Source organism: Candoia aspera, chromosome 3, assembly GCF_035149785.1.
Source record: "Candoia aspera isolate rCanAsp1 chromosome 3, rCanAsp1.hap2, whole genome shotgun sequence".
In the NCBI taxonomy this organism is placed as follows: Eukaryota; Metazoa; Chordata; class Lepidosauria; order Squamata; family Boidae; genus Candoia; species Candoia aspera.
This window is the reverse complement of record NC_086155.1, coordinates 189,439,829-189,467,664: the sequence shown is the minus strand read 5'-3', so window position 1 is coordinate 189,467,664 and position 27,836 is coordinate 189,439,829. Positions and strand designations below refer to the sequence as shown.

The window sequence follows — 27,836 nt, the reverse complement described above, 5'->3', positions numbered from 1 at the left end:
TCTAAATCACAAGCTCCAAGACTGGATGGAGACAGAGGGCATAATCCAAGATGAGCAGGCAGGATTCAGAGAAGGGAGGCCAACAGCAGACCACATTCTGGTGCCCCACCATCTTGTACAAAAATACACTCATAAAAAGAAATCCTCCCTCTTCGTGGCCTTTCTAGATTGTAAACATGCCTTTGACTCAATTTCCAGGAATGCCCTTTGGGAAAAATTAAAAAACTCAACTATTGACTGGCACCTCCTCTTTCTAGAGATTATACTCTAACATCACCTTAAGAGTGAGGTGGAATTCCCAAAGGTCCCTCCCTGGCACAGTAAGTGTTCAGAAAGGACTGAGACGGGGATGTATTCTTGCCCCATCTCTTTTCAACTTGTATGTCAATTCAATGGTGGACCTTCTTCATAATCTGGATTTCCACACACCTAAACTAGCAGGGCGCAAAATCCCTATACTTCTCTACGCTGATGCCACCGCCATAATTTCACAAATCCCTATATGGTTGAAAAGAGCAATAGCAGCAATACTTTGGTACTGCAGACAAAATCACCTGGTTCTTAATTTTGATAAATCTAAAATTCTGGTCTTTGCTAAGAATGCCACCCAACAATCCTGGAGAGCAGAAGGGCACAAGTTAGACCAGGTTACTGCAGTTATATACCTTGGGGTGGTTTTCCACTCTAAAGGCAACCAGAAAGCGCATCAGAATCACATAGTGAAGCTAGCTCTACAAGTGCTATTAAGCGCTTCTTTTATACAAGTGGAGGACTATTAATCCCTGCAGCATTAAAACTTTTTGAAGCCAAACCACTGGCCCAAATTCTTTATGGGGCATGAGTAGGATTTTATGCTAAGAAGGATGTACTGGAAAGAGTTCAAATAAAATTTTTGAGATCAATTCTTGCTGCATCTAATGGTATAGTAAATGCCCAGTTAAGGCTTGGGACAGAAATGCCTGCAATCCAGTAAGGGCTTGTAGGATGTTGATAAATTACTGGCTGAAAATCCAATTATTTCCAGTCAGACTGACCCCTTTAGTTTTAATAGACAATTTTTCTTCACCCTGGAAACAGGCCGTAGAGCAGAAGTTGGCATTATATGGGCTTTCTGTACCATTCCTAATTTCTTTAGGATATGACCAAGCCAAACAACTGCTCTCCCAAAGAATAAGGAATATGGAGTTTCAGACTGAAGTTAATAGGCTGCCCCAACATGGTAGAAATTGGATAAATAAGGGCAGTTGGGAACCAGCAAGATATCTACAAAATAACTTACCTGCCCATGTGGCAACAAGGAGATTGAAACCTTTTCACATGTACAGTATTACCACAATGTAAACCCTACAGGGGTATCAGGTCTGCTTATATTCTGCCCCTAATATGTAAATTTCCAGGAAGACCAAACAATTACTAATTTCTAATTGTGAACCATCTTCTATGAGAACCATCTTCTAGAAGATCTGAAACCGTTTATCACCTGTGCAGTACCCAAATTCTGTGTTGCCGCAATGAAAATAAAGCATAACTGGTTCCAGAAATAATCACTTGTTTTATTTATCACTTTAGATTTAACACATACTAGCTATCTTGTTTTTAGATGATATATATTTTGTGTCAGTCTATAATATTTTAGATTTACACTTGCACAATTAATGCACCATTATAGCAGTGTATGTCACATTTTTATGTGTTTTTTTATCTTTGTTATGCCAGTATTTTATTTCATCTACTTGATTTTGTATTGTATTGTATTCTTTTTATTTTTGCTGGTCATTGACTGAACAAAATATTATATATATACAGTGTGTGTGTGTGTGTGTGTGTGTGTGTGTGTATAAAATTTTATTTTATTTTATTACGTTACATTATATTTATATAAACCTTCAAAAACACTTTTCTGTGGTGTGAAAAGTTACCTTATATTTCAGATCCTCTCTTGTTATTGCATCTAGTTCTTCATTAAGTTGAAAGGCAAGATTTATTTACAGATAGGAAGGATATGAATTTTGGGCAAAGGCCCAGCCTCACTTGATGCACATAAAGTGACATATAATTAAGTCAGAAGTGACAAATGCGTGAGCTATTATTGTTCTCAGTCATACTGCCTATTCTGAATTATCATCTACTGTTAGGACTTGTACCCTGTACATGCAGAGTTCCTAATACTGGCAAACTATCATGACAAAGCACTGTAAGACTCAATCTGATGACCAGTTTTAACATTAAAAGGGGGAAATGGCATGGCCTTGTTGGTCAAAGCAATGGATATTGTTCTTCTACATCAAAATATTTCTGTTCCTAGAAAGCTTCCCAGGGAGAAAGGTTACCTTAATCATCTTCCTGACACATTAGCTTTTTATGGCTTGCATCTAATGGAGAATAGGACTTCTTATTACTCCTTTCCCACTTCTATTCCCCACAAATTTTTCAAATCTGTGTGAAAGACCGTCCAGATTTTCAGGTCAGACTTTTTAGGGAGAAGGGGAAAAAGAGCCAGAAGACTCCACTGTGTGGACATATTCTGTTCCATCAATGGATAGGGGTGCCACTGCATTCAACTCTATGTGCAGGAAACCTTGAAAAATAGAAAAGCATGGGAGCTTCCTCCGAACGCCATGGCAAGCTGACGTCTTGCTCATTAGCTTTGCAAGGGGAATCACAGCCTGCTGCTGGACCCAGACTGCTGAAATTTCTCCAGAAAAAGGAGAATCATTGAGATTATCTATGTGACTCTGGACAACTGCTACTCATGAGTAGACTGTGGAAACTGTCGTTTTGCAGTCAGTTTATGAGTGGAGTGGCTGGGAGTTAAGATTACACCAAACTCACACTCACAAAGCAGCCTCTTACAGATGCTAAGCTCAATGGAGCCTCACTTCTTAATCACTTTTTTTAGATTAATTTTTGCTGGTCATTGACTGAATAAACTAGTAGTAGTAGTAGTAGTATTTCAATACCTTTAGACAAGCAGTATAGCTTTAAAGCAGTGTTTTTAAAACTTGACCACTTTAAGATGTGTGGACTTCAACTCCCAGATGGCTGCCATGCTGACTGGGAAATTCTGGGAGTTTATTTATTTTTTTATTTATCAAATTTTTATCACCGCCCATCTCCCCCACACAGGGGACCCTGGGAGGTTCACAATAAAAACAATTAAAATTTCAATAAAATCATAAATACACGCAATAATCAGTCAGCAGAAAATGCAATAAAATCCAAGCCATGGTGGATCTAATTCAAACCATGTTGTTGTTGTTGTTTATTCGTTTAGTCGCTTCCGACTCTTCGTGACTTCATGGACCAGCCCACGCCAGAGCTTCCTGTCGGTCGTCAACACCCCCAGCTCCCCCAGGGACGAGTCCGTCACCTCTAGAATATCATCCATCCATCTTGCCCTTGGTCGGCCCCTCTTCCTTTTGCCTTCCACTCTCCCTAGCATCAGCATCTTCTCCAGGGTGTCCTGTCTTCTCATTATGTGGCCAAAGTATTTCAGTTTTGCCTTTAATATCATTCCCTCAAGTGAGCAGTCTGGCTTTATTTCCTGGAGGATGGACTGGTTGGATCTTCTGGCAGTCCAAGGCACTCTCAGAATTTTCCTCCAACACCACAGTTCAAAAGCATCGATCTTCCTTCGCTCAGCCTTCCTTATGGTCCAGCTCTCGCAGCCATATGTTACTATAGGGAACACCATTGCTTTAACTATGCGGGCCTTTGTTGTCAGTGTGATGTCTCTGCTCTTAACTATTTTATCGAGATTTGTCATTGCTCTTCTTCCAAGGATTAAGCGTCTTCTGATTTCCTGACTGCAGTCAGCATCTGCAGTAATCTTTGCACCTAGGAATACAAAGTCTTTCACTGCTTCTACATTTTCTCCCTCTATTTGCCAGTTATCAATCAAGCTGGTTGCCATAATCTTGGTTTTTTTGAGGTTTAGCTGCAAACCAGCTTTTGCACTTTCTTCTTTCACCTTCATCATAAGGCTCCTCAGTTCCTCTTCACTTTCAGCCATCAAAGTGGTATCATCTGCATATCTGAGATTGTTAATGTTTCTTCCAGAGATTTTAACTCCAGCCTTGGATTCCTCAAGGCCAGCTTGTCGCATGATGTGTTCTGCATACAAGTTGAATAGGTAGGGTGAGAGTATACAGCCCTGCCGTACTCCTTTCCCAATCTTAAACCAGTCTGTTGTTCCGTGGTCTGTTCTTACTGTTGCTACTTGGTCGTTATACAGATTCTTCAGGAGGCAGACAAGATGACTTGGTATCCCCATACCACTAAGAACTTGCCACAATTTGTTATGGTCCACACAGTCAAAGGCTTTAGAAGAGTCAATAAAACAGAAATAGATGTTTTTCTGAAACTCCCTGGCTTTTTCCATTATCCAGCGGATATTGGCAATTTGGTCTCTAGTTCCTCTGCCTTTTCTAAACCCAGCTTGTACATCTGGCAATTCTCGCTCCATGAAGTGCTGAAGTCTACCTTGCAGGATCTTGAGCATTACCTTACTGGCATGTGAAATGAGTGCCACTGTTCGATAGTTTGAACATTCTTTAGTGTTTCCCTTTTTTGGTATGGGGATATAAGTTGATTTTTTCCAGTCTGATGGCCATTCTTGTGTTTTCCAAATTTGCTGGCATATAGCATGCATTACCTTGACAGCATCATCTTGCAAGATTTTGAACAGTTCAGCTGGGATGCCGTCGTCTCCTGTTGCCTTGTTATTAGCAATGCTTCTTAAGGCCCACTCAACCTCACTCTTCAGGATGTCTGGCTCTAGCTCACCGACCACACCGTCAAAGCTATCCCCGATATTGTTATCCTTCCTATACAGGTTTTCTGTATATTCTTGCCACCTTTTCTTGATCTCTTCTTCTTCTGTTAGGTCCTTGCCATCTTTGTTTTTGATCATACCCATTTTTGCCTGGAATTTACCTCCAATGTTTCTAATTTTCTGGAAGAGGTCTCTTGTCCTTCCTATTCTATTGTCTTCTTCCACTTCCGCGCATTGCTTGTTTACAAATAATTCCTTATCTCTTCTGGCTAACCTCTGGAATTTTGCATTTAATTGGGCATATCTCCCCCTATCACTGTTGCCTTTTGCTTTCCTTCTTTCTTGGGCTACTTCTAGTGTCTCAGCAGACAGCCATTTTGCCTTCTTGGTTTTCTCTTTCTTTGGGATGTATTTTGTTGCCGCCTCCTGAACAATGCTGCCAACTTCTGTCCAGAGTTCTTCCGGGACCCTATCTACTAAGTCCAGTCCCTGAAATCTATTCTTCACCTCCACTGCATATTCCTTAGGAATATTAGTGAGCTCATATCTAGCTGATCTGTGGGTCTTCCCTAATCTCTTTAGTCTGATCCTAAATTGTGCAAGAAGAAGTTTGTGATCTGAACTACAGTCAGCTCCAGGCCTTGTTTTTACCGACTGTACAGATGTCCGCCACCTTTGGCTGCAAAGGATGTAATCAATCTGATTTCGGTGTTGTCCATCTGGGGAAGTCCATGTATAAAGCCGTCTCTTAGGTTGTTGGAAGAGAGTGTTTGTTATGCAGAGTGAATTGTCTTGGCAAAATTCTATCAGCCTGTGTCCTGCTTCGTTTTGTTCTCCCAGGCCATACTTACCTGTAATTCAAGGTGTCATTTGACTGCCCACCTTAGCATTCCAGTCTCCTGTGATGAAAATAACATCTCTTTTAGGCGTGTTGTCCAGTAGGTGCTGCAGATCCTCATAGAACTGCTCTACTTCAGCTTCTTCAGCATTTGTGGTTGGGGCGTATATTTGGATCACTGTGATGTTAGATGGCTTGCCCTGAATTCGAATTGAGATCATTCTGTCGTTTTTTGGGTTGTATCCAAGCACTGCTTTAGCCACTTTACTATTAATTATGAAGGCTACTCCATTTCTTCTGTGGTCCTCTTGTCCGCAGTAGTAGATCTGGTGGTCATTTGATGTGAAGTGGCCCATTCCAGTCCATTTCAGTTCACTGACGCCCAGAATGTCTATCTTTAATCTTGACATCTCACCAATAACCACATCCAATTTGCCCTGGCTCATAGATCTTACATTCCAGGTTCCAATGGTGTGTTGATCCTTAGAACATCGGATTCGCCGTTCACCACCAGCACCGTCGGCCGCTAGCCGTCCTTTCGGCTTTGAGCTAGCTGCGTCATCACGTCTGGGGCTAGTTGAGCTCATCCTCTGTTCCTCCCCAGTAGCATTTTGACCATCTTCCGACCTGGGGGTCTCATCTTCCGATGGTATACCGACATATCTCTGGTTGTACTGATCCATTTAGTTTTCACGGCAAGAATACTGAGGTGGGTTGCCATTACCTTCCCCAGGGATCGCATTTAGTCTGACCTCTCTGTCATGACCTTCCCGTCTTGGGTGGCCCTTCACGGTTTAGCTCATGGCATCATTGAGGTGCTCAAGCTCCAGCACCACGACAAGGTAACGATCCTTTGCTGAAGAATTCAAACCATAAGGGAATAAAAACAGTCCCCGCAGAACTAGGGAATCAACCAGCCGCAAGAATGGCTCTTCCCTTCCCTATTCCGGGCAACACGACAAAACCAGGTCTTCAGCTGTTTTCTGAAGTCCAGGAGAGAGGGGGCTAACCTCACTTCTGGGGGAAGGATGTTCCAAAGGGCGGGAGCTGTTGCAGAGAAAGCCTGCCTCCTGGACCCCACCAGATGTAATTCTCTTACAGACGGGGTCCGCAACATGCCCTCTTTGCATGATCAGGTGGGATGGACTGATGTAATGGGGGTGAGATGGTCCCGTAGGTAACCGGGATCCATGCCATGTAGGGCTTTAAAGGTGATAACCAACACCTTGAACTGGACCCAGAAGCAAACTGGCAACCAATGCAACTCACGCAGTAAAGGTGTTCCATGTGCTGATCTTGGAGCATTCATCACTGTTAGCGCAGCCGCATTTTGAACCAACTGAAACTTCAGATACTCTTCAAGGGTTGCCCCATGTAGACCACATTGCAGTAGTCTATATGGGAGATGACCAGGCCGTGAGTGACCATTCGAAGGGCCTCTTGCTCCAGGAAGGGGCGTAACTGGCACACAACATGAAGTTGTGCAAAGGCCCTTCTGGCCACGACTGCCACCTGCTCTTTGAGCAGGAGTCGTGAGTCCAAGAGGAGCCCCAAGTTATACACCGAGTCTGTCTGGGGCAGTGCAACCCCATCCAGAACTAAAGATGGCAAATTCCTAGGAGCTGAGGGGCCATTAACCCACAGCCACTCTGTCTTACCAGGGTTCAGCTGAAGCCTGTTGTTCCCCATCCAGACCCCAACAGCCCCCAGGCACCTGGAAAGGGCAGCCACAGCATCACTTATTTCCCCCAGGATGGAGATGTATAACTGAGTTAAAGTCCACGCATTTTAAAGTGGTCAAGTTTGAAAACCACCACTTTAAAGGAACTGCAAAAACAAGGGGGAAAACATAGAGGTTTGACTGAATTTAAAAACCTCACAACAAAACATGGATGATTTGCTGAGCCTTATTTATAAATTGTTGGTGAAATATGACTTGGAAACTGAAAAATTTAAAAGCTATATAATCAAATGGATGCAAAACTTAAATACAATAATAGATAAACAATGGGAAATTCAGTGGAAGAATATTAAATTCACACCAAATATTATTCTTAAAGAAAACCTGCAGTTTTCTTGGCAAGATTTTCAGAGGTGGTTTGCCATTGCCTTCTTCCTAAGGCTGAAAGAGAGTGACTGGCCCAAGGTCACCCATCTGGCTTCATGCCTAATGTGATTGCTAAAATGAACAGTTCATTTTCTAAAAATTGTTGGAAATGCAATGAACAGATTGGATCTTATTTCCACACTTGATAGCAATGTTGTAAAGCACAATAATTTTGGGAAATGGTTTATAATAGAATGAAACAAATTGAATTGCCTTTCTAACCTGCTATTTTTCAACTAAATATTACCAAACCTCACATTCCTGCAAAGGATATTGCATTAGCTCAGTATATAGTAACTGCTGCAACAAATGCTTCTTTTTGGAAAATAGGCTTAATTCCTTCTACAGAAGAATGGCTAATTAAGCTCTGGGAATATACCTCAATGTCTAAAATAATCTCGTATCTCAAAAGTAAATCTGATACACAATCTAAGTCAATTTGGAAACATTTCTGAATTACAACTCTATATACAGGTTCTACCACATCTGAAATTTGGGTGTCTCTTAACATATAATTTCTATGGTTCAGATAATAATTACTGTAATTCTTAGTCTTGCTTTATACTATGTTGACTGCTGTTTTTTATATTTATGTATTGTTTGGATTTTAACAAAGATTAGTACTTTTAAAAATGATTTAGTACACATAGTTATTTGAAGTAGTCAGTGAAATACAGTATTGAAAATGTAACCTAATTCTACAATGCTTATAAATTCCTAGCTTATCTACTATTTACTTTTCTGTTTTGGCACTTTTTTTTCTTCTTCCTTCTTCTTTTTTTAAGTCACTTGGTTAAAAATACAACACAAAAAAGGACTGAAGCTCCAGTATTTTCCACATTGCATTATTAAGCCTATGTACTTCGGATGCTTTATACTGTGTGTGCGTGTGCGCGCGCGCGCATTCATTCTTATGCAAGAGAACTACTGAGCTTTTTTTCTTGACTGAGTATCACAGCAGCTGTTGGTTCCCCTATAATGTACTTTGCAATCACCTATATCTACAAAGTATTTTTTTTAACAATGAACAGTTCAGAACTGACAGGTCTAGTTTCTTGTTCACAACCGCTTATCACAGCATAGATATCATATACGTTTTCCAGGTGCTTTCTATAGTTAGGATACCTTCACAGAAGCTGCTTGTGAAAGATAAGGTCATAAAAGAGATGAAAAATGTGTGAGCGTCATACACTCATGGTTTTATCATCAGACAAGATAGCTTTCAGTAAGGACTTCCCTGTACAAACAGAAAGCTGCCTAGACGACAGAGTTTCGGGAAAATGTAGAAAATTGGGAACAGCGTTCAGGTGTGCTTTTTACTGAAAGCATACATGTAAAACTAAAGTGCCAGCGGTACCAAAAAGAAAAACTGAATTGAAAACCCGCTACGAAGATTCACATAGATTTGCTGAAGATTCATTTTCTCATTTTATTGTAAATTTTATATTGTCTGTTCGCCACCCAGTGTTTCATCTGATAGATGAGTGGCCTTGTAAATCTGATCGATCAATCAATCGTGAGTCAACCTGAAGTAAAGCCTTCTCTATAGCTAACTCAGTTCTTTGGAAGGTACTTCCTGCTTAGTTGAGGAGCCTAATATCTTTGATAACTTTAAAAAGGTTGTAAAACAAACACATTTTTCATCAAGCTCTTTATTCTTTGACTGTCATTGTTTTTAATCTCTTTGGCTTTAATTCTGGATGTTAATGCTTTATTCCAAACTGCTGACCTTAAATGATGCTACATTCCATAAACAGAATATTATATCTTGGAGCACAATGAGAGGCCTTGTTTTTGCTGTTGGTGCACATCTACTACTTGTATAAACTGCAAGAAATCACAAGAGGTTTCAAGAATATAAAAAACACAAGAACATTCCTGCAGGACTGTCCTGCCTTGCCTTTTCTTTTTTCTTTTTTTGGTCAGTCATTTGCCAAATATAGGCAATGTATAACGGTAATATTTCTGGCATTCTGCTTCTAAACAAGCATCTAAGAAACACTATAGGATATAGCTATACGTAAACAACTTGTTGTTCCTTTTGCTACCAGCTCTACCTGGAGTAGGTAAAAAAAGTTAAAAAAAAAAATAAAAGTAAAAAAGCTCACAAAATCAGAATAGGCAACCTGTTAACAAATTCATAAATAATTTTTAAAAACTGTGCTAAATATCTCACACTTCATTCTTGACATAGTTGCATTAGTTGTTTGAACTGAATCCTGTAAGTTTCATACTACAGTTCTGTCCCAGATGTATACTGTATGGAAGGATGGAAGACTCCAAGTAAGGTATCTTGCTTCAGTAGAAATGATGATGCCACTTGGAGAACTGTTAGCATACTTTCATAATTACCGCAGCAGAATATTAATGTCAACAGAATGCTCTATCTCTACGGCAGGCGTGGCCAGCTTTTGGGAGCCGACAAGGATACAGGTTGGTCAACCCTGCTCTGGATCTCAAAATCACAATATCAGACATACTAGAAGAGGAGCACAATTTAGTTATATCCAAAGCTCTCTGATGCTTCAGCAACATTATGCCAGCAAAAGAGTGACATAATTTAAACCTTACAATCCATATTTAATGGAGAACCACATCCTTCTTCCATTTATCTTAAAGAGTCATGAAACAAAGCACTCAGATATCAACTAACTCTGCACCAAATTGTGGCATGTTAAGAGTAGTATATAAATCCCAGATACATTTCCTGGGCCCCAATATTATTCTGGCTTCCCAGCTTGAGAACTCTGAGAATGCAACTTTAGGCTGCTGGACTTCCCCAACACATCTTCATGCAACTCTAGGCTGCTGGACTTCTGCATCATATCTGGAGGTGATAAAGGTTGAATCAACGTGTATTAGTGGAATGTGGCAGTTTAAAATATAATGTATTGTTGTTTCAGTCTGTTAGTTCTGCCTGCCTGCATTCATTCATGAATTCAATAAGTTAAAAGTATGAAAATCTGCATTTAAACCAATATTTAAATGTGTTCTTTTAAGCCAGTTTCTTCTCAAGATTTGCATTTATATACATACTGTCTTTCAAAACCCATATTTAAAATATATATGATATACTTTTTGAGACCAAAGCTGTACTGGAATATATGGAAGTACAAAACTATGCATTAGGTTATTTTCCACCTTTTTTAAGTTTCTCATTTATATAGTTTTTTTTTTTCTGAAATAAACCCAGCTTTGTCTCGACAGTTATGGACAAAAAGAGATGAAGGGAAGATAATCACAGGTTTTTTGCAACAATAATTTAGGTCCATTTATACCCCATGTTTTCATGCTTTTTTTCTCTTGACTGCTGCCTATCACTAAGTAATAGGTACTTATTACTTACAAAGTGACATTTTAAAAAACGCTTGTGACAAGCAGTATGTTGCTTTTTATGTGAAATGCATAGTTTTCCAGTTGCAAAAAGAAAAGGAAAAAACCCCAATCATATCCCATGAGATAGCACTCAAAACCGTGATGCCAAAATAAATGCTTCCAAATCACATGCCAGAATTCAGAGACAATGTACATGAACATTAACATTGTTTAAAAATTAATCTAGAATTATTTTATAATTTGCAAAGCACAAAAATGACTAATAATTGAGTTACATTAATTAAGAGTTTAATATCTAGCATAAGTACCAGAATATAACCAAAAAGTCTTTTGCATGTATTCAGAATGTATGTACTAGGAAAGGAATATATGAACTGAATCAGTAAGCTAAGTGTTCATTGTGTTACCTTTCTAACACTATGAATGACCTCTGTACAGACTACAAAAGAAAGTTTAAGTTTCTGTTGGATCTGTTATATGTTTCATATTAATTATCTGGTCCATCTCACATGAAATGGAATAAATCTGAGATGAATATGGTGATATTTTCACTAGTCAGCCTGCCCTCTTTACTCTCTCTCACAGTTACCAGTATTAATCACAGATGCTGAAGGATTATCCAGTTAAATCAGAATCATTTAGGTGATGGTGGTAGAAACCCAGGCCTTGAGCACTGCCCACACTAATTGTCAATAGGTTCTCAAAACAGTTAACTTTCCCAGATTTCCATCAAAATACAAAAGGTGGAAACTGAGCCTGGGATCTTCAATGTGCAAAGCAGGTCCTCGACAGCTGACCTACATGGGTCTTCATGAATAAGGATCCAGGTAAGACTATGGCTTTTGACAAAGATGCTGCCTTACTGGAGTTAGCTCCCACTCTACAGCCACAAGAAAGCAATGTGAATCTGTCTACAGTTGATATTTCTGATATATTCATACACAACATACAAACTAAAAAGTTTTTCTTCTGGAAACACTAAGTTGATCATTTTCTTTAGAGGACTGCTGTACAATTATTTACACACAGAAAAATGGTTATCAAGAAATGCATATTTCTGTATTCCTTCCTTGTACAATCTCTGAATATGTGAATAACATCTTTTTAATGTCTGCTTGAACTAAAGTCAAGGAAGTGTTGTAATGATATGGAATAATTATCATTGTATTTTAGATGAGATCATGACAGTTAAAAGAGGAAGCTAACAGGAATCCACCAAGGCCATTACTGTATCTCTGACAGAACTAACCAATACAGCTTCTTTCTGAAGGAGCCCAGAATACAGAAGACCCTAAATAATCACCAGGAATTCTACATGTGCTATCATGTAATACAGGTAACACAGAAAAGGAGATCTGAAACAACATTTTAAAGGATATTTAATTTCACAACATTTAGCTATTATTCCTGAGTATGCAATCTACATAAAACTGTATATTTGGAAACTAATAAATGATAGGACCAAATATTCTCCAATATTTTTTATTCAACTCCATTAACACCAGTGTGCCATAACTGGAAACCAAATATATTCCAGAACAAATAATTTTCTATTTGTTTTAAAAGAGATTTCCCTCAAGGTTAAGCTAAACTGGACCTACAAAAGGAATTCCTTTTTGACCTCAACTGTGGTAATCAAACAGGTCTTTTCTGTTTTTTATGGATTTCAAATGCTTGTTTAAAACAGATTGCAGTATCTGGTCTTAAAGAAAACTATTTATATTCAAGGACAGCTATAATTGCAGAAAATTATTCCTTCTGATTTTTTTTTTAACTCATGCAGCAACTATTCATTCTGAAAAAGCAAGCTCAAGATTTAGAGAAAACTGCAGAAGAAGACCCACAGACACAGAGTGCCTACGCTTGACCATATAATTAGAAGATTCTTGGATTAAATAAACTCATACCACAAATAAATCTTGCAAGAGAAACTCCTTAACTTTTAGATATACAATTAGGAGTTTGACAGTGCTGATTTTTAAGACCATTTTTCACAAGTTATAAACAGTAACTTTGCCTTTTTATCCTATTATTTTACGGGACACCTCTCATCGTACATTATACGCTATCTCTGCTTACCAAGAATTACTGTGCCCTTCATTTCCTTGAAAACTCCTACATAAAGGCTCCAGGAAGAATTAAAAATAAATTAAAAAATAAGACCGTGCTAGCTTGAGAAAACATGAAGTATTTTCAGAGAATGATAATGTCAGTCCCGGGGGGATTGTGGGGCTTGATGCCAAGCAAAGCTGGGGGCTGTTCAATCACCTCTATCACGGCTCTATCAGTGTCTACACTCTAGTCAAATCCAGAGAAAACAAGGAGTCAAAGATGCAGGTCAATAAGCTTATAGACGATTTGCACAAACGGTTCCTCCAGCAAGGTAAAAAACAAAGTCATATTGGCTTTTTGGGAGGATTTCTTTTTTACCTTCACTTTGAACTCTTTGAGCTAAGCACACCCTGGAAAACTCATCGCTATATGCAAGAAATGCAAAGGACGGGACTTCTTAATCCTGTTAAGAAAAAAGAGCAAAGTTGTCTGTAAAGACTTCCCTGTAGAATTCAAAGTGATTACAGGTAGAACTGCCTTGGCTTGCTTCTCCTTCCAGCTGCTGAGCATTAGAAAAACAGAAAAGCAGGCATTAAAGATATTGTTTGGGAGATGGAAAACTATTACTGACTGGAAGCATCTTTTAAAAAGAATAACTTGACCTTTCTAATTATCTTAAACATAGACAAAGAGAGGAAGAAAAACAGCAAATAAATTGACTATCAGAACAAAATACAAAAGCTGCAGAAAAGATTTACACATATTCCCATAAAGTCATAAAGTAGGAGGAACCCTGGGAACTTTTCCAGTTTGCCAAGGCTTTGGTTAGCATTAAAAAAATGCCCCAAAGAGGTCCATACAAATGCAGCAGGAAAGGGAAAAAAGATAAATCAAATAACAGTGGGGTTAATGTAAATGAATGAATCCTTCATTAAAACACTCAAATTCTGAAGCCTGGCTCCTGGAATCAGCACCAACTCCATGCTGTCTGACTTCAAGTTCTAGTTGTTCTCCATATCCAGTCCCTTACCATATGGACACACTGAACTCTTGAAACATCCAACACCAAACTTGCAGGGAAGAAGAATAATCAACATACCGATATCAACTGGCACCAAATCTACATATGAGTCTTTGAAGCAGCTTTATACACGTATTAAATAACTTGGAAGACCTTGCAGGACCTGCCACAGGACAATTCCCCAAAGTATCAAGTATCTCCAATAGCACCTCCTGACAGCACCAAGAAGTTAGAGAGAAATTACCAGAGAGCAGTGTTTCCTACTTTCAACCCCTTCAAGCATGCTAAAAAACTATCATGGTACAAAGCAGCTAAGACATCCAGGAGTATCAACAGAATTGCACGTTCCTTATCTTTATCCTGGTGCACATTGTCCATTAGGGCAACCAAGGCGGTCTCCATGACAAAATTGATAATCCATTTATTTTAAGAATTCCTGGAGCTGCACCCAGATACTGGTCTATAGTCATCCAGAGACAGCTCCTTAAACCTGTGACCTTTCATGTGGGAAGGAATGCACTTGCTGCAAAAAGATGTTAATTATCTCAGTAAATATTGAAAGAAGTGATTGCTTGAAGGCCTTTATAAGCCAAGTTAGGAAGTGACCTAACAGGCTTGTAGTGGCACAAACAAATCAAGGATCTTACCTATTTCTTCAGGAAATAAACAATGAAACTGTTCAGGTAGATGTTATCAAATGAAATGTTAAACACCCTAGGTATAACGCTACACAAAGTGGCAATAAACCTAGCACAAATCTATGCAGTTTTACCTGTAAAAAACTTTGCAAACTTCTAACAATAGAGCTTAGATGGTGGTGGGGCACCATGACCTTCTGGGCCAGTTGAAGACTGAGCCCCTGTTGGATTTCTCTTTTTTCGTGTATACTGTACATTTGTATTCAGACTGCCGACATTTCCTATGCTTATTTTGTTTTTTCCCTTTTTCTTATTTTTTAATTGTAAGCCACACAGTCGCTGGGAATTGGGTGGCCTCTAAATTTGTATAAATGAATAAATTGGTATAAATAAATGAACTACATCATTTACCTGACAGCCCTGAAGAGCTCTTATGGCCAGTTATCTGCTGTCACAATTAGGGAGAAAACCCATCACTATTTTTCTTCTTCCTTAATTTCTATGGCATAGCCTTTATAATGACACTTATACTGTATGTTATAGCATAAGATACCTTAGAAGATATTCCCTATTTACAAGAACCTCTAGTACTAGAAAATGAAGTTAGACCAGCACTCCAGTCTTTACCAAATCAGAAGGCTACAGGAGCTGATGGAATACCGCCAGAAATATGGCAAGCAACAGAAGAATCAGTCAAGGTTCTAACAAAGCTATGCCAGCAAATCTGGAGAATAACACAGTGGCCAACAGATTGGAAGAGGTCAATCTACACTCCAATACCAAAAAATGGTGACTTAACAGAGTGTGCAAACTACTGTACAGTACTTAATTTCAAATGCTAACAAAATAATGCTAAGGTTAGAGTTTAGGTTAGAGTTAGAGTCCTACAATGAAAAAGAGATGCCAGAGGTTCAAGCTGGCTTTAGAAAAGGCCAAGGAACATAAGACATTATTGCTGATGCATACTGTATAATTGAGAAAACCAAAAAAATAACATAAAGAAGTCACTATGTGTTTCATTGATTATCCAAAGGCCTTCAATTGTGTCAATTACATCAAGCTTTGGAGTGTGCTCAGTGGAAATCCCAGAATATCTCAATTGTGTATGAAGTCAGGAAGTCACAGTCTGGACAGAACATGGCAAAATAGACTGGCTTCAGGTTGGCAAAGCAGTGAGACAAGGCTGTATACTCTCCCCTTTTCTGAAATTCTGCAGACTACCACTTGGTAGAGCAGCCATGAAAGCCTTGGAAAAGATATTCAATTGCCATGATGTATACCTACAAAGATCAGAATTGTGCAAGTCATGGCATTCCCTGTGACACTCTGTGGGAGTGAAATTGGACTTTGAAGGAGAGGAATAGGAACAGTATTTATACCTTTGAACTTTGATGTTAGAGAAGACTTCTGAAAATACCATGAATAGCCAAGAAAACAAACCAATGGATCATGAAACAAATCAACCCAGAGTTCTCACTCAAGGCACAAATGACAAGACTCAAATTATCCTACTTTGCTTAGCCAGCAGACCTAGCTCTCTGGAAGAGGCTCTAATGCTGGGAAACGTGGAAGGAAAGAGAAGAGGAGGATGCTGGAAGATCTGAAAGACCAGCTTAGGGATAGATCATCATGGAGAAAATCTATCTACATGGTTGGTAGGAGCTGAAAACAACTTGATGGCACAAAATCAATCAATCAATCAATCTAACATTAAACAGGAGTATTATCATAGCCTGTGATTGCTCAAGCTAGTCTCACAAATAACCTCAGTGGGCAGAAGAGGTGGTGTACGAATTGCTGTCAATAAAGCATTAAGACACAACTGGCTATGAAAAAAGTTACTAATAAGTAGCAAGTATTTAACATATTGCTCTACTAGAAAGAGGTATGCCCTATAATATCCAAGGAGTCGTTTTATGTTTATAAAGCAGTCCCACAGAAAACACATCAATATAGATGATGCTTAAACCAAGGACTGCATAATACTGATTACCTTTATTACAAAAGTATTCCACTTCTTCACAGCTCAGATTCCCAGACTCAAATTCTGCAGAAAAGTTTCCCTCCAGGGGAAAGTCTTCTTTGGAGATAATGTCATTTTCCTCAGATAGGCACTCTTCCTCTTCATCCTCAACAGCATCCTCAAGGGGGCCTTTAAAAAAACAAGAACATTGTACCAAAGTAATATAGGAGCAAAAGCCATAGCTGAAGGTTTTAATTGTGAGTCTGTGTGAAGAAACAGGTGATCAACCAGAAAAGATAGCACTGGTAATAGCAAAAGATGAGTTCTAAAATGTTGCTAACTTTTTGCAATCATATATTTTTATGCAACCAAAGTCAGAAAAACAATGCCAATCTGTAATCAATTATAATGGACTACAGTATCCTTAATAGCTGACACGGAAAGAGAAGTTGGCTATAATTTATTAGGGAATACGAATGATTGATTATGTTAGAATGAACTGATAACTACTGTTATATAGTCTATCAGAAGATTAGTTTTCTTAAGTAAGAATTTAACCAAATAATTCCTCCCAAATATATACCAGGAGCTCCTTCTTCTTATGCAGGGCATTATCATTCCCTGAAGTGTTTGTCCTGTCCTATCATGTCTTTTTTCTTATGTGTATAAGCAGGAAAAGATAGCAATTAGTCAGTTTGATGAGTGTTGGTAACCTTTCCGCCATGTTCTATAGGGGTGCACCAGAAAAATATTGTACAACTTGCAATAGCTTATCTGATCCAAACACAGTTGTTTCTGTCCCTTACATTGGTGAGCCTCCCATTACTACTCTTCCTTCCTCATCATAATTAAGAACTTCGTTCGTTAAGGATTTGAGAGTCCCTTCAATTGTTCTGGAGAAATGAGAATGCTAGAATTATCTCAGATGATTGCAGGTTGCATTCCAGGTCCAGAGTGTCAGCTGCAGTACCACAAGCCACCCTTGTGGTTGCACACCATCTTCTCACATGCCTCTAAGTACTCACTGCAGCAAAACCTCAATTTAACAATCTGTTTGGTGGAAGGAGTGTCTATTGAATCTGAATGTCCATTAAATTCAAGCTTACATCAATTGCATTGATTTACATTTTTTTTGTATTTGATGTACATTATGTAACTTACAATAAAGCTTCAATTTCAAGTTCAAATCCTTGATTTAACAGAAAACCCTTGATTTAATAAAAATTCATCCATTAAATGAGGGTGGAGTCCAAATGAAAAAAAGATCCATTGTGTCTGTTAAATTGAAGGTTTACTGTACTCCCACTGGGATGATTACTTCCTTCTTGGGGTCCCCCTCCCATCTCCTGTGCTTCTGGATAACTGTGTCCTGCCCTCCTTGAAGGTCTAACTCTGCTGCTGTTTATGAAGAGCTCTCCATACCTGGGTGTTCTTCATTTTCTATGGTAAGTCCAAGAAGAAAGGATGGCCTCCATTTTTCTCACCTTTTCCTCAAGCAAGGACAAAGCCTGCATTTCCAACTGTTGTTATCTGCATAATCTGTCTTTACACCAAATGCTACACATACTGTACCTGGCATGTCATCATGGCTCTCTTGGTCTTTAACATTTCAGCAAGATTTGAGATTAGCTTGTTTCTCCCCCAGCTAATTTCTCTCACAAAACTCTTGTACCTGCATAGTCTCCTGTTCACTCACCCCAGTCATCAATTCTGGTCATCAACTCCCTGCCTGCCCGCCTCCTAAAATGTAGTGCTGAGGCTAAAGACTTCTGGCTTAGATTAGTAGAAAAGCAGGACTTGCCATAGATCATTTAAAAATTAGGTCATCTACTCTAGATTTTCTTTTATTAATCTTTACATTCTATTATTTTGTTCTATTATTGTATTTCCATTTTTATTATAAAGCCACCTTGGGAAAGTTTCCTTCAAGTAAAAAGTAAACATGTGGTTGAGTCAAATTCATCTCCTGGCACTGATTCATGCAATTTTCTTGCCAGTATTACCTTGCCATTGCCTTCTTCAGATATTTATTTTTATTTCCCAGTATGGCTTTCACCTGTGGCAGTTCCATGTGGTTCCCATCCAAGTACTAACTAGGACTGACTCTGCATAGCTTCAAAGATCAACCAAGACTAGCTAAATCCTATACCTGCTGAACCTCTTGTTAAGAGGAGGATACAAGCACTGAAGCTTAACTGTATAAAAACAAGTTCTGAATTCATTATTGAGCAAATTTGTCTGAAATGATTTAAAACTTCATGATGTAAGATTTGAATAGTAACAGAAGGGGTAAACATAATCCATATAAAACGATAAATCTCAAGACATCTACTCCCACAGGCAAAATTATTCCCTATATGAAACTCAAAAAAATTAAATAACTGAACTGCTTGAAAATGCATGAATGTGTCGTTAACAGCATACTTCTTAGAAGTAATGGGGACAGAGAAAGAATTCTCATATGATTAGAAATTAACTGGCAGTTCTAAGTATTTTGTGGCACCAAAGCCAAAAAATAAGGAATTTTTAAAATACATAATTTGTAATTGCAATATATAGCCATATAATATATATGGCTATATGCATATATAGATATACGCACATATTTCTATATGCATATTCTTGCTAGCTAGCTATATATATCAGAGTATTCCTTAAAATATTTAATAATTAAAAATAATAAAGTAGAATACAGAGAATGTCATCTTTACCTATTATCTAGGAGGTATCATCACCATCATCATCAGTATTAATATTATTAGACTTTCATCCCATGCCATATTATATATTAAAATCACCTACTGTTATCTTTTCATTCACAAAGGAATCTTTAATTTAGCTAGGGCTGCTGCAAATACAAAATCAGTGGATATTTATTTAATTGCATATTAATTTTTGCTCCTTCATAGGCTCCATGTTTTTCAGTGGGACCCTATCCCTCCTGAATGGATGTGGGAGTCATGGGGGAAAAGAAGTCCAAGAGAAAGGACAAATTAGTAAAAGTAATCTGACATCTATCTTTGCTAACCTTGAGCTGATCAAAAATCTTTCCAATGAATAGGACACACTGAATACAGCCTGCTTTGATTTATATATGTATGTAGCATTTTACAGAATAACAAATGAAAAAGGTCAATGCCCTAAGGAACTTGCCATACAAAGTGATTCTTGGTTAACAACCACACATTCAGTGACCATTTAAACTTACGAGTGTGCTGAACGAGTGGTACTTATGACCAGTCCTCAAAGTTCCAGCCATTACAGCATCCCCACGGTCACATGATCGCCATTTGCGACCTTCACTGCTGCCTTCCAACAAGCAAGGTCAAGGGGGAAGCCAGCAGGAGGTCACAAATGGTGACCACGTGACATCACACTTAACAATGGCAACCGGAAGTGCCAGAACTGCTGTCACTAAGCGGCACTGTCATGTGACATCACGCTTTACAACCGTGTCACTTAGTGATGGAAATTGCCATTGTTAACTGAGGACTACCTATATGTTTTATTATTCTGAATGCAATTACATGTGCTTAGGCTCAAGGAACAATTACAGATACAATATATCTGTCCCCAGAAAGGCATTTTTCCCCTTCCTATTATTGGTTTAAGAATGTCCACCCTCAGAAAGCCCTAAAAGGAAGTGTCAGAGGAAATGATCAGGAAGGACTGAAAATCAGCTGAATCCCAATCAGTTTGACAACTGATCTACATTTATTCACCCACATGCAACAGGAAGGGATACTAAAACAAAGAAAGGAACTTGAGAGCAAACACTGCATGGTCAGTGTTGGCCATTTTGGTAGAGGTGAGAAAAAGAAATGTTTTAAAGAACTACAGTATGATGTTTGATACTCGTCATTTAAATAAGCAAAATAATGAAGTTAGGAGACAAGTCCTGTTGTTCAAGAAGTTGTTTACCTGCATAACTCTGGATATAGTCATTATTAGAACTTGAGGTGGGGAGTCTATAGTCTAGATTTTTTTTTTGTAATTTCACCCTGTTTGTCCCCTTTCTGATTAAAAGAAATTCCAATACTTTAAAGTTAAACAATGCTAAAAAAAACATGTAAAAAAGGTAGTCTTCTCTAAGTCAGCTCAACTCCTACATGTCCATGTAGTTACCTTGGCAACAATATGGAACTAGTGCGTCATAGCTGCCTTCTGAGATGCTTTTTCAAGGTCTAACAGCCTACAGCTCTGGAATTCCCTGGATGAGTTCCATCCAAGTACCAGCCACGCCTGACTGTGCAGAGGCAAAAATATACAATATTTTATAAAAAGTTATGTTAAACCATATCCTTAAATTAGTATGTTAATTTCATTAAAAATGCAACTTAGATTTGTGTTACTTAACTTCATTCAGCAAAACTATTACTCATATTACATTCCAAATAACTGTTCACTTAGTAAATACATTAAGGACATATGAACTAGCACAAGCAATTAACTGTTCATTATATTTGATGTATGCTGAACTAGTGTCTTCTAAGAGACCTTAGTTTTTAATCATGCTCCCTATAATTAAAATATACAAATTAAAAATAAGTAGATAGGCAGATCACCAATTTTAAAAAATTGTGAATCATGGCTGCAAAGCTTTGTTAAATGTGCCTATTGTTCACATCAGCTAGTACATTTATATTAATTATTTATAAAAAATATTATTTCTATTTTATCTCTGCAGGACTATCAAGGAAGTGTACAACAGGTCAAACTAAGAAAACAATAAAATATAAACCATAAGTATGTAAGAGCCAACATTAACACTATTTCAAACGCCAAATTAAAAATTGGATCTTAATCCTTTTTCTTAAAACTGAGAGATGAGACAGGGAGACAATCAGAATTGAAGAGAATATCTGTAGCTCAGGGTTGAACTGTGGAGTCCTTGGTGCTCTCTGAGCCTTGTTGTTTTCTTGCAGATGTTTCATTGCCAGGCTAGGCAACATCTTCAATGCAAAAAGGGAGTGGGCCTTGCTCTCTGTTTATATACCGTGAGTTGTCCAGCTTGTGTTGGTAGGGGTGTTGTTCTCTCCTTGACTGGGCTGTTGTTTGCTGCTTAGGTGATTGACTGAGTTAATAGTTCCTTCATTAGGGTATATTTTGCTGCTTGATTGTTCCTCTGGTGTTGCATATCTGGATGCTGATCACTGGCAAGGAGGTGTTCTGGTCTTTTGGCGTTTCTATTGTCTCTTCTGAATGGTATGTAAATGTTGTTTACCTCTATGTGTCTGTTGATGGCTGCTTTGTCTGAGTGCCAGGCTTCCAGGAATTCTCTGGCGTTTTTGTATTTGGCTTGGTTTAGGATGCTCACAGTTTCCCAGTTGAAAGTATGGTTAAGTCTGTCCATGTGTTGTGAGAGTAAGGAGTTTTCATCGTGTCTTTTGACAGCTAGTTGGTGTTTGTGGATGAGCTCTGCTAGTCTTCTGCCTCTCTGTCCTACATAGTGGCTGCTACAGTCCTTACACTGTATGTTGTAGATAACTGTTTTTTTCTTCTTGGGCTATTGGGTCTTTTGGGTTACTTAAGATGTTCTGAAGGATTTTGGTTGGTTTATGTGCTATGGAGATGCCATGTGGTTGTAACAGTCTATTGGTAGTTTCTGAGATGTTTCTGATGTATGGCAGTGTAATCCTTTTCATAGCTTCTGTTGGTTGGGTTGTAGAGGGTTGAGTGGTCAGGCACATTTTCATGAAGTTGAGAGGGTATCCATTTTGCTGGAAGATGCTGTACAGATGATCTGTTTCCTGTTTCTGGTGTTCAGGGTTGCTGCAGTGCGTTAGTGCTCGTCTGAATAATGTTCTTACACAGCTCCTCTTGTGGGAGGTTGGGCTGTTGTTTTGGTAATGGAGCACTTGGTTAGTGTGGGTAGCTTTCCAGTAGACTTGTGTTTCTAGAATGCCATCATCTCCCCTACTGATAAGGATGTCCAAGAAGGGTAGTGTGGTTGTTTTCTTCTTTCCTTGTGAATTTTATTCCATTGAAGATGTTGATGGTTTCATGTATTTCCTCCAGTTGTTCCTTTTTTATTATGACAAAGGTGTCATCTACATACCGGATCCATACTCTGGGTTGTATATGTGGGAGTGCTATCCTTTCTGGACACTGCATTACAGTATCTGCTATGAGTCCTGAGAGTGGAGATCCCATGGATCCCACTCCTTTGATTTGTTGGTATCATTGGTATTGTTGCTGAATTTAAAAAATAGCTGTTTTAAAAACTCACATAGAACCTGAGAAATGTGGCTCCTTTAAAGAGAGGCTGCATTAACATCCCTATGCATTCTAAAGCACATTTTATTACAGCCTGAATCTATGCTTCAAGAGATAAAATGAACTAAAATATCTGAATTCAAAACAGCTCACACACTAACAGGCAATTTGGTCTCCACTAATGGCCTGATCCTGATGAGGAAAGAGCCAGGTCTTCATGGCCTTCAAGAAGGCCAACAGAGCCTTTTCCCACCAAAACCCCTTTAGTGCATTAAAAATCCAGCTATAGAAAAAATGGAGAAAAAGCTCTTACTATACATAGAACATGAGACAAAGAATAAAACATATATGAACAAAATAATGCTTACAAATAAAACTCTAAAAATTTATGAACACATCTGTATATCGATTTCAGTTAAAAAATTTGACACCATACCCCACAATCCCATTTTTTTCCACTGATTCAGTGTCTCACTTTATGTGAATTTATGTTATGTGAGGTTTTTGGGGAACATAAACCTAGCATAAAGTGAGGGAAATCTGTATACAGTTTTGATCCAAGACAATTTAGTCCGCTCTTCTTAACACTGATCAATATTAACTGTGTGTGCTACTGTTGTCTAACTTTTACATCACATGACAGGATTTGGTAAGTAGCTTACCAAAGGTTAACCCAGTATCAGTTACAGCAGCTGTCTACAGTGTATAGAAAATGAATCTGCACCAAAATTATAATGATTTAAAGAATAAATTATTAAATTATGAACTGAGAGAAAAATAGATTTGCAATATAACAAGTTGCATAATCTTGGTAATTTCAGTTGTCTCATCCCTCTCTTTGGTAAATTCTTGACAGTTATTTTGAGATTAATTACCAGTATTCTTAAAACATATATACCACCAGAAGAGTATTTGAAATTTCTACAGAGATAAGACAAGTTAAAAATGTTAATTCATCTCAGTCTCCAAAAGAAAACTGATAAATTGAATTCCTATTTTTAGATCTACCCATATACTATCTTCTGTATTACCTACACTCTCCTACAAATATACAAAAATGAAAACCTGATCTATTCCGAAATATTATACAATAAAAGTTGGAAGCTATCTGAATGAAATGGTGGTGGTGAGACGCAGTGTGAATATAGCTCACATACTCTTAAGTTTATGCCATTGGATCTAGACAATTTATGGAACAGACCCATATAGACATTTGTAATATAGACCTATTTTAGTATTCAGCTATGATTATGCTCAGATATAACCTCCTCCTATTTTAACCAATAACATGGCGTAACAAATTCTATAAGTCATACAGACCTCACCCTGTTGTGCTTTTCCCAAAACCCGCTCTTCCAACAGGACTGGGACATGTGGATTATGATCTGCTCCCCGATATTACACTTCTTGTTTTACCTACAACTTGGGTCTCTGTTGTGTCCCTCTCTGATATGCTCATCATCATCACCACCATCATCATCTTGTAAGTTCTGTGTTTTGTTTCTCGTGTATTTTTTTTCCTAATTGGCAGGCCACCTAGAAGGTGCCTTTGCGGTTGAGGCAACATACAAGTTTATTAAATAAATTCATGAATAGTGAATTGGTGAGGGCTCATTTCTACTAGTGTTTAAGTATAATCCACAGCTCTCAATGAACAGCTGAATAAGAGTCAAGTTTTAGAATGGTTTCGTATTAAAAACAAGTCAAATCTATCTATCCATCCATCCATCCATCCATCCATCCATCCATCCATTCATCCATCCATCCTCTATTCTCAACTCTGTAACTTGTATAAAAGCAAATAGTTTCAAGTCGCTTTACTGCAGTTTGACAAGGGCAGGAAGGATATGGAGCTGCTTTTGGACGCTGCAGATTCACAAACACCTGATGTAATTGAGCTTATCCAGAAGAAAAAAGCTATTTTTCTTTGGCCAAGGAAAATGGGAAGTATTTTAAATGAACAAGTTTTTTTCCTGCAGCTGCTCACTTTTAACATTAGTTGGATCAGGGGATCTGTAGGAAGGAAACGTTTTTATTAATTTTTCCTTATCTGAGAGAAGAATGTTGTGCTTTTTTTTTTTTCATTTATGTTCCTTGCCTGCAGGTAGAAGACTAGAGAATCATATAGTAGAACTTTTTTTTCTTTTGATTAATTTCGTTCCATGTGTTATGTTATTTTTATATATAATTGATTTCAGGTTTTGCTCATAGCTGTGCATCTTTTTATATATCTTTGCCTACTGCCTTTCTTCAATCAAGAAAGTTGAAGGAAATTACCTGAATTTTGTAAAGTTTATTAAAAAGAGCTCTATGGTATTTAAATTGAGTTTTGAAATGCTAATACAAGAAAGATATTAGAGAATTTTAACGCAGGGTTCCATTTGACCCAAAAACTATTGAAGAAAGGGTCAAATTTTATTCAAATTATTCCTTTACAGTAAAAAAAATGAACCCTTTGATTTTATGAAAGTGGATTAACATTCATCATTGCTCAATCTTTTGGCACCTTGGTGCACGATGGAATTAACTAAGCTTGGGTATGAAGTTTTCAAAAGCCTCTAGATGTTTAAGTAGTTTAGAACTTTACAGTATTTTTAATAATGCTCTTCCACTTGTCTTATTTAAGAGGTCTCAATCAAACTTCCATTGAGGGGAAGTATCTAATCTAACCCAACCCATCTTCTCTTCCAGCAGATTTTTTTTTAAATTTTAAAATATGGATATCAGATCACATTATCTATTAGATCATTTAGAAAAACCAGATACTATTCATGTCTTGTAATTATAATGGTGAATGGCAGTTTTTGCAGATAATGGATATTCATTTCAATGTGAATATTAAAAATGCAAAATATTGCAGTAATAAATAAGAAGATTCCTGTTCTCTGATTATCAATATTTATACTATTTGAAACTATCAGATTCCGCATTCTAAGCATGACTTATAGCATATTCAGAACTTGCCTTGATCCAAAATATCTGGAAAGGATGGTAAATGTTCACATTCTATTGCTTTAATACCTCTTGTTATTAGTAGTAGTGCCACAAGCTCAGACAGAAGCTTATCCATGTTAAGGAATCTTGACTGTCTTAATGAAGATACTCCTTTTGACTATTTTGCATATGTGATAATAAATTCTAGAGGTTGATGAGGTTTCTATTGTAAAGTAATATTGGATAAAGGGAAAATAAAGAATGGCCCATATATCAACTCAATATCTTTGGAACACTGTACAAGTTATATATACTAAGCTCTGCTATTACTATGTTTTTGCCTATTAACATCTGTTATAAGAAATAAAAATAGGATGTAAGTAAAGCTTTGAAGCCTACAATAATACTCCAGTGTGTTTAGTGATTAACATTCTTCTTATGATTAAATGAACCTTGCATTAAGATCATTGCAAGATCAAAGAAAACGAACACTAATTTCTTCCGGAAATTTTGCATCTCCTGTTTAAATATTCACTACTTTCTTTTCTTTCTTCAAAGGCCAGATTAATTTAGAATATCCATTCTATACACACATACATACACAGAATTTATATGCTGCATCTCTGTATCACACAACCATTACTTCTTACTGACACAGTAACAATATACTTAATTTATACATGTATATAACTCATATATACAAATGGAAATATGAATATTTAAAAATAACAGCAAACAGTTACATCACCATAAATAACATTAACATTACCTAATTGTGTTAGTCAAGCTCGACAACTTATTATATTTAAGATATAACCGATGGAGGAGTATAAAGAATCTCACTTCATTTTATTGAAGCACAACCAAATATGGCTACTCTTTTAGAATATGAATATTGAATCTGTCTACAGGCAAAAAAGAAAATATGCAAAACATCACCTTAGGATGTGTTTTAGGTCACAGCAAATGACAGAACCTGTTCAACCTTCTCTGGGCTAAAAGGTTATGCTAACAGCCCTAGTTTGTATTTGGATGGGAGACCACCAAAGATTACTAGGGCATATGCTAGAGAGGAAAGTCAGAAAAACATCCCAGAAGGCAATGCCAAACAACTTTTTCTACATTATTGCCAAGAAAACTACACTGAAATAATCTGAAATCTCCAAGAATAAGCTTAACTTCAAGACTATTTTACAATCTAAGTTATCTTTAAAGGTTCACCATAAGTTGCTGTAAGCTCAAACATCAAAATTAAATATTAAAAAATATATATTACAATGAGCAAATTTGGGAAGTGCAGTGAGACTTCACGCTGGACAGGAATTGTACAGACCAGATTTTGCTCTTCAGAAGATCACTGAAAAACACAGAACGGTGGGGAGGGTGGAGCTTACAACTGTTGATTTAGAGAAAGTGTATGATAAAATGAATAGACTTGAATCACGGATAGCTCTGCACCAGTATGGGATTCGAAGTTGATTCCTGAATGCTATAAGAGTGGTTTATGATAGAAGACATGCATGAGAATAAACTGAATATTTAGTCAACAGTTCAACATTGAGCAGGGAGTAAAATAAAACAATGTAAAGTCTCCCTGGCTGTTTAATGTATTTACAGATAAATGTATAAAGAATGATGTTAGATAAGTGTGGATTGGTGACGTGAGTGTATGTACATTTGTATGAGATGTTGACTGAGAATTTAAATGGTTTGCAGTGAATGCTAGATTGTATGGTGCAAAAAGGTGCATGAATCTGAAAATTAATACACTAAATAGTAAGATAGTTCTGTTTGACAGAGAAAATAGAGTGAACTTTTTTGTAAGGAAGTGAAAGAAACATAAAAGTAAGCTGAGCGCTGTGAGCACAGAATACTTAAGAAGGGTGTCAGTAAAACAAGAAGAGACAGGGTTAAAAATCAATGGGTGATGACTGAATGGGGATTGAATACAACAGTT

The 27,836-nt window shown here is 37.6% G+C and overlaps 1 protein-coding gene across 2 annotated transcripts in view; it reads right to left on the bottom strand.

Moving 5' to 3' along the window:
* Nucleotides 1-27,836, bottom strand: part of ZFPM2 (zinc finger protein, FOG family member 2) — a 358,777-nt gene that overhangs the window by 264,198 nt on the left and 66,743 nt on the right. Inside the window, exon 2 of one of the 2 annotated variants that reach the window (XM_063299588.1) lies at nt 16,760-16,918. The exons of the other annotated variant lie outside the window; for it this stretch is intronic. Within the exon in view, the coding sequence (XP_063155658.1) occupies nt 16,760-16,918 (159 nt within the window). The remainder of the gene's footprint in view (nt 1-16,759; nt 16,919-27,836) is intronic. 2 annotated transcript variants of the gene reach the window in all.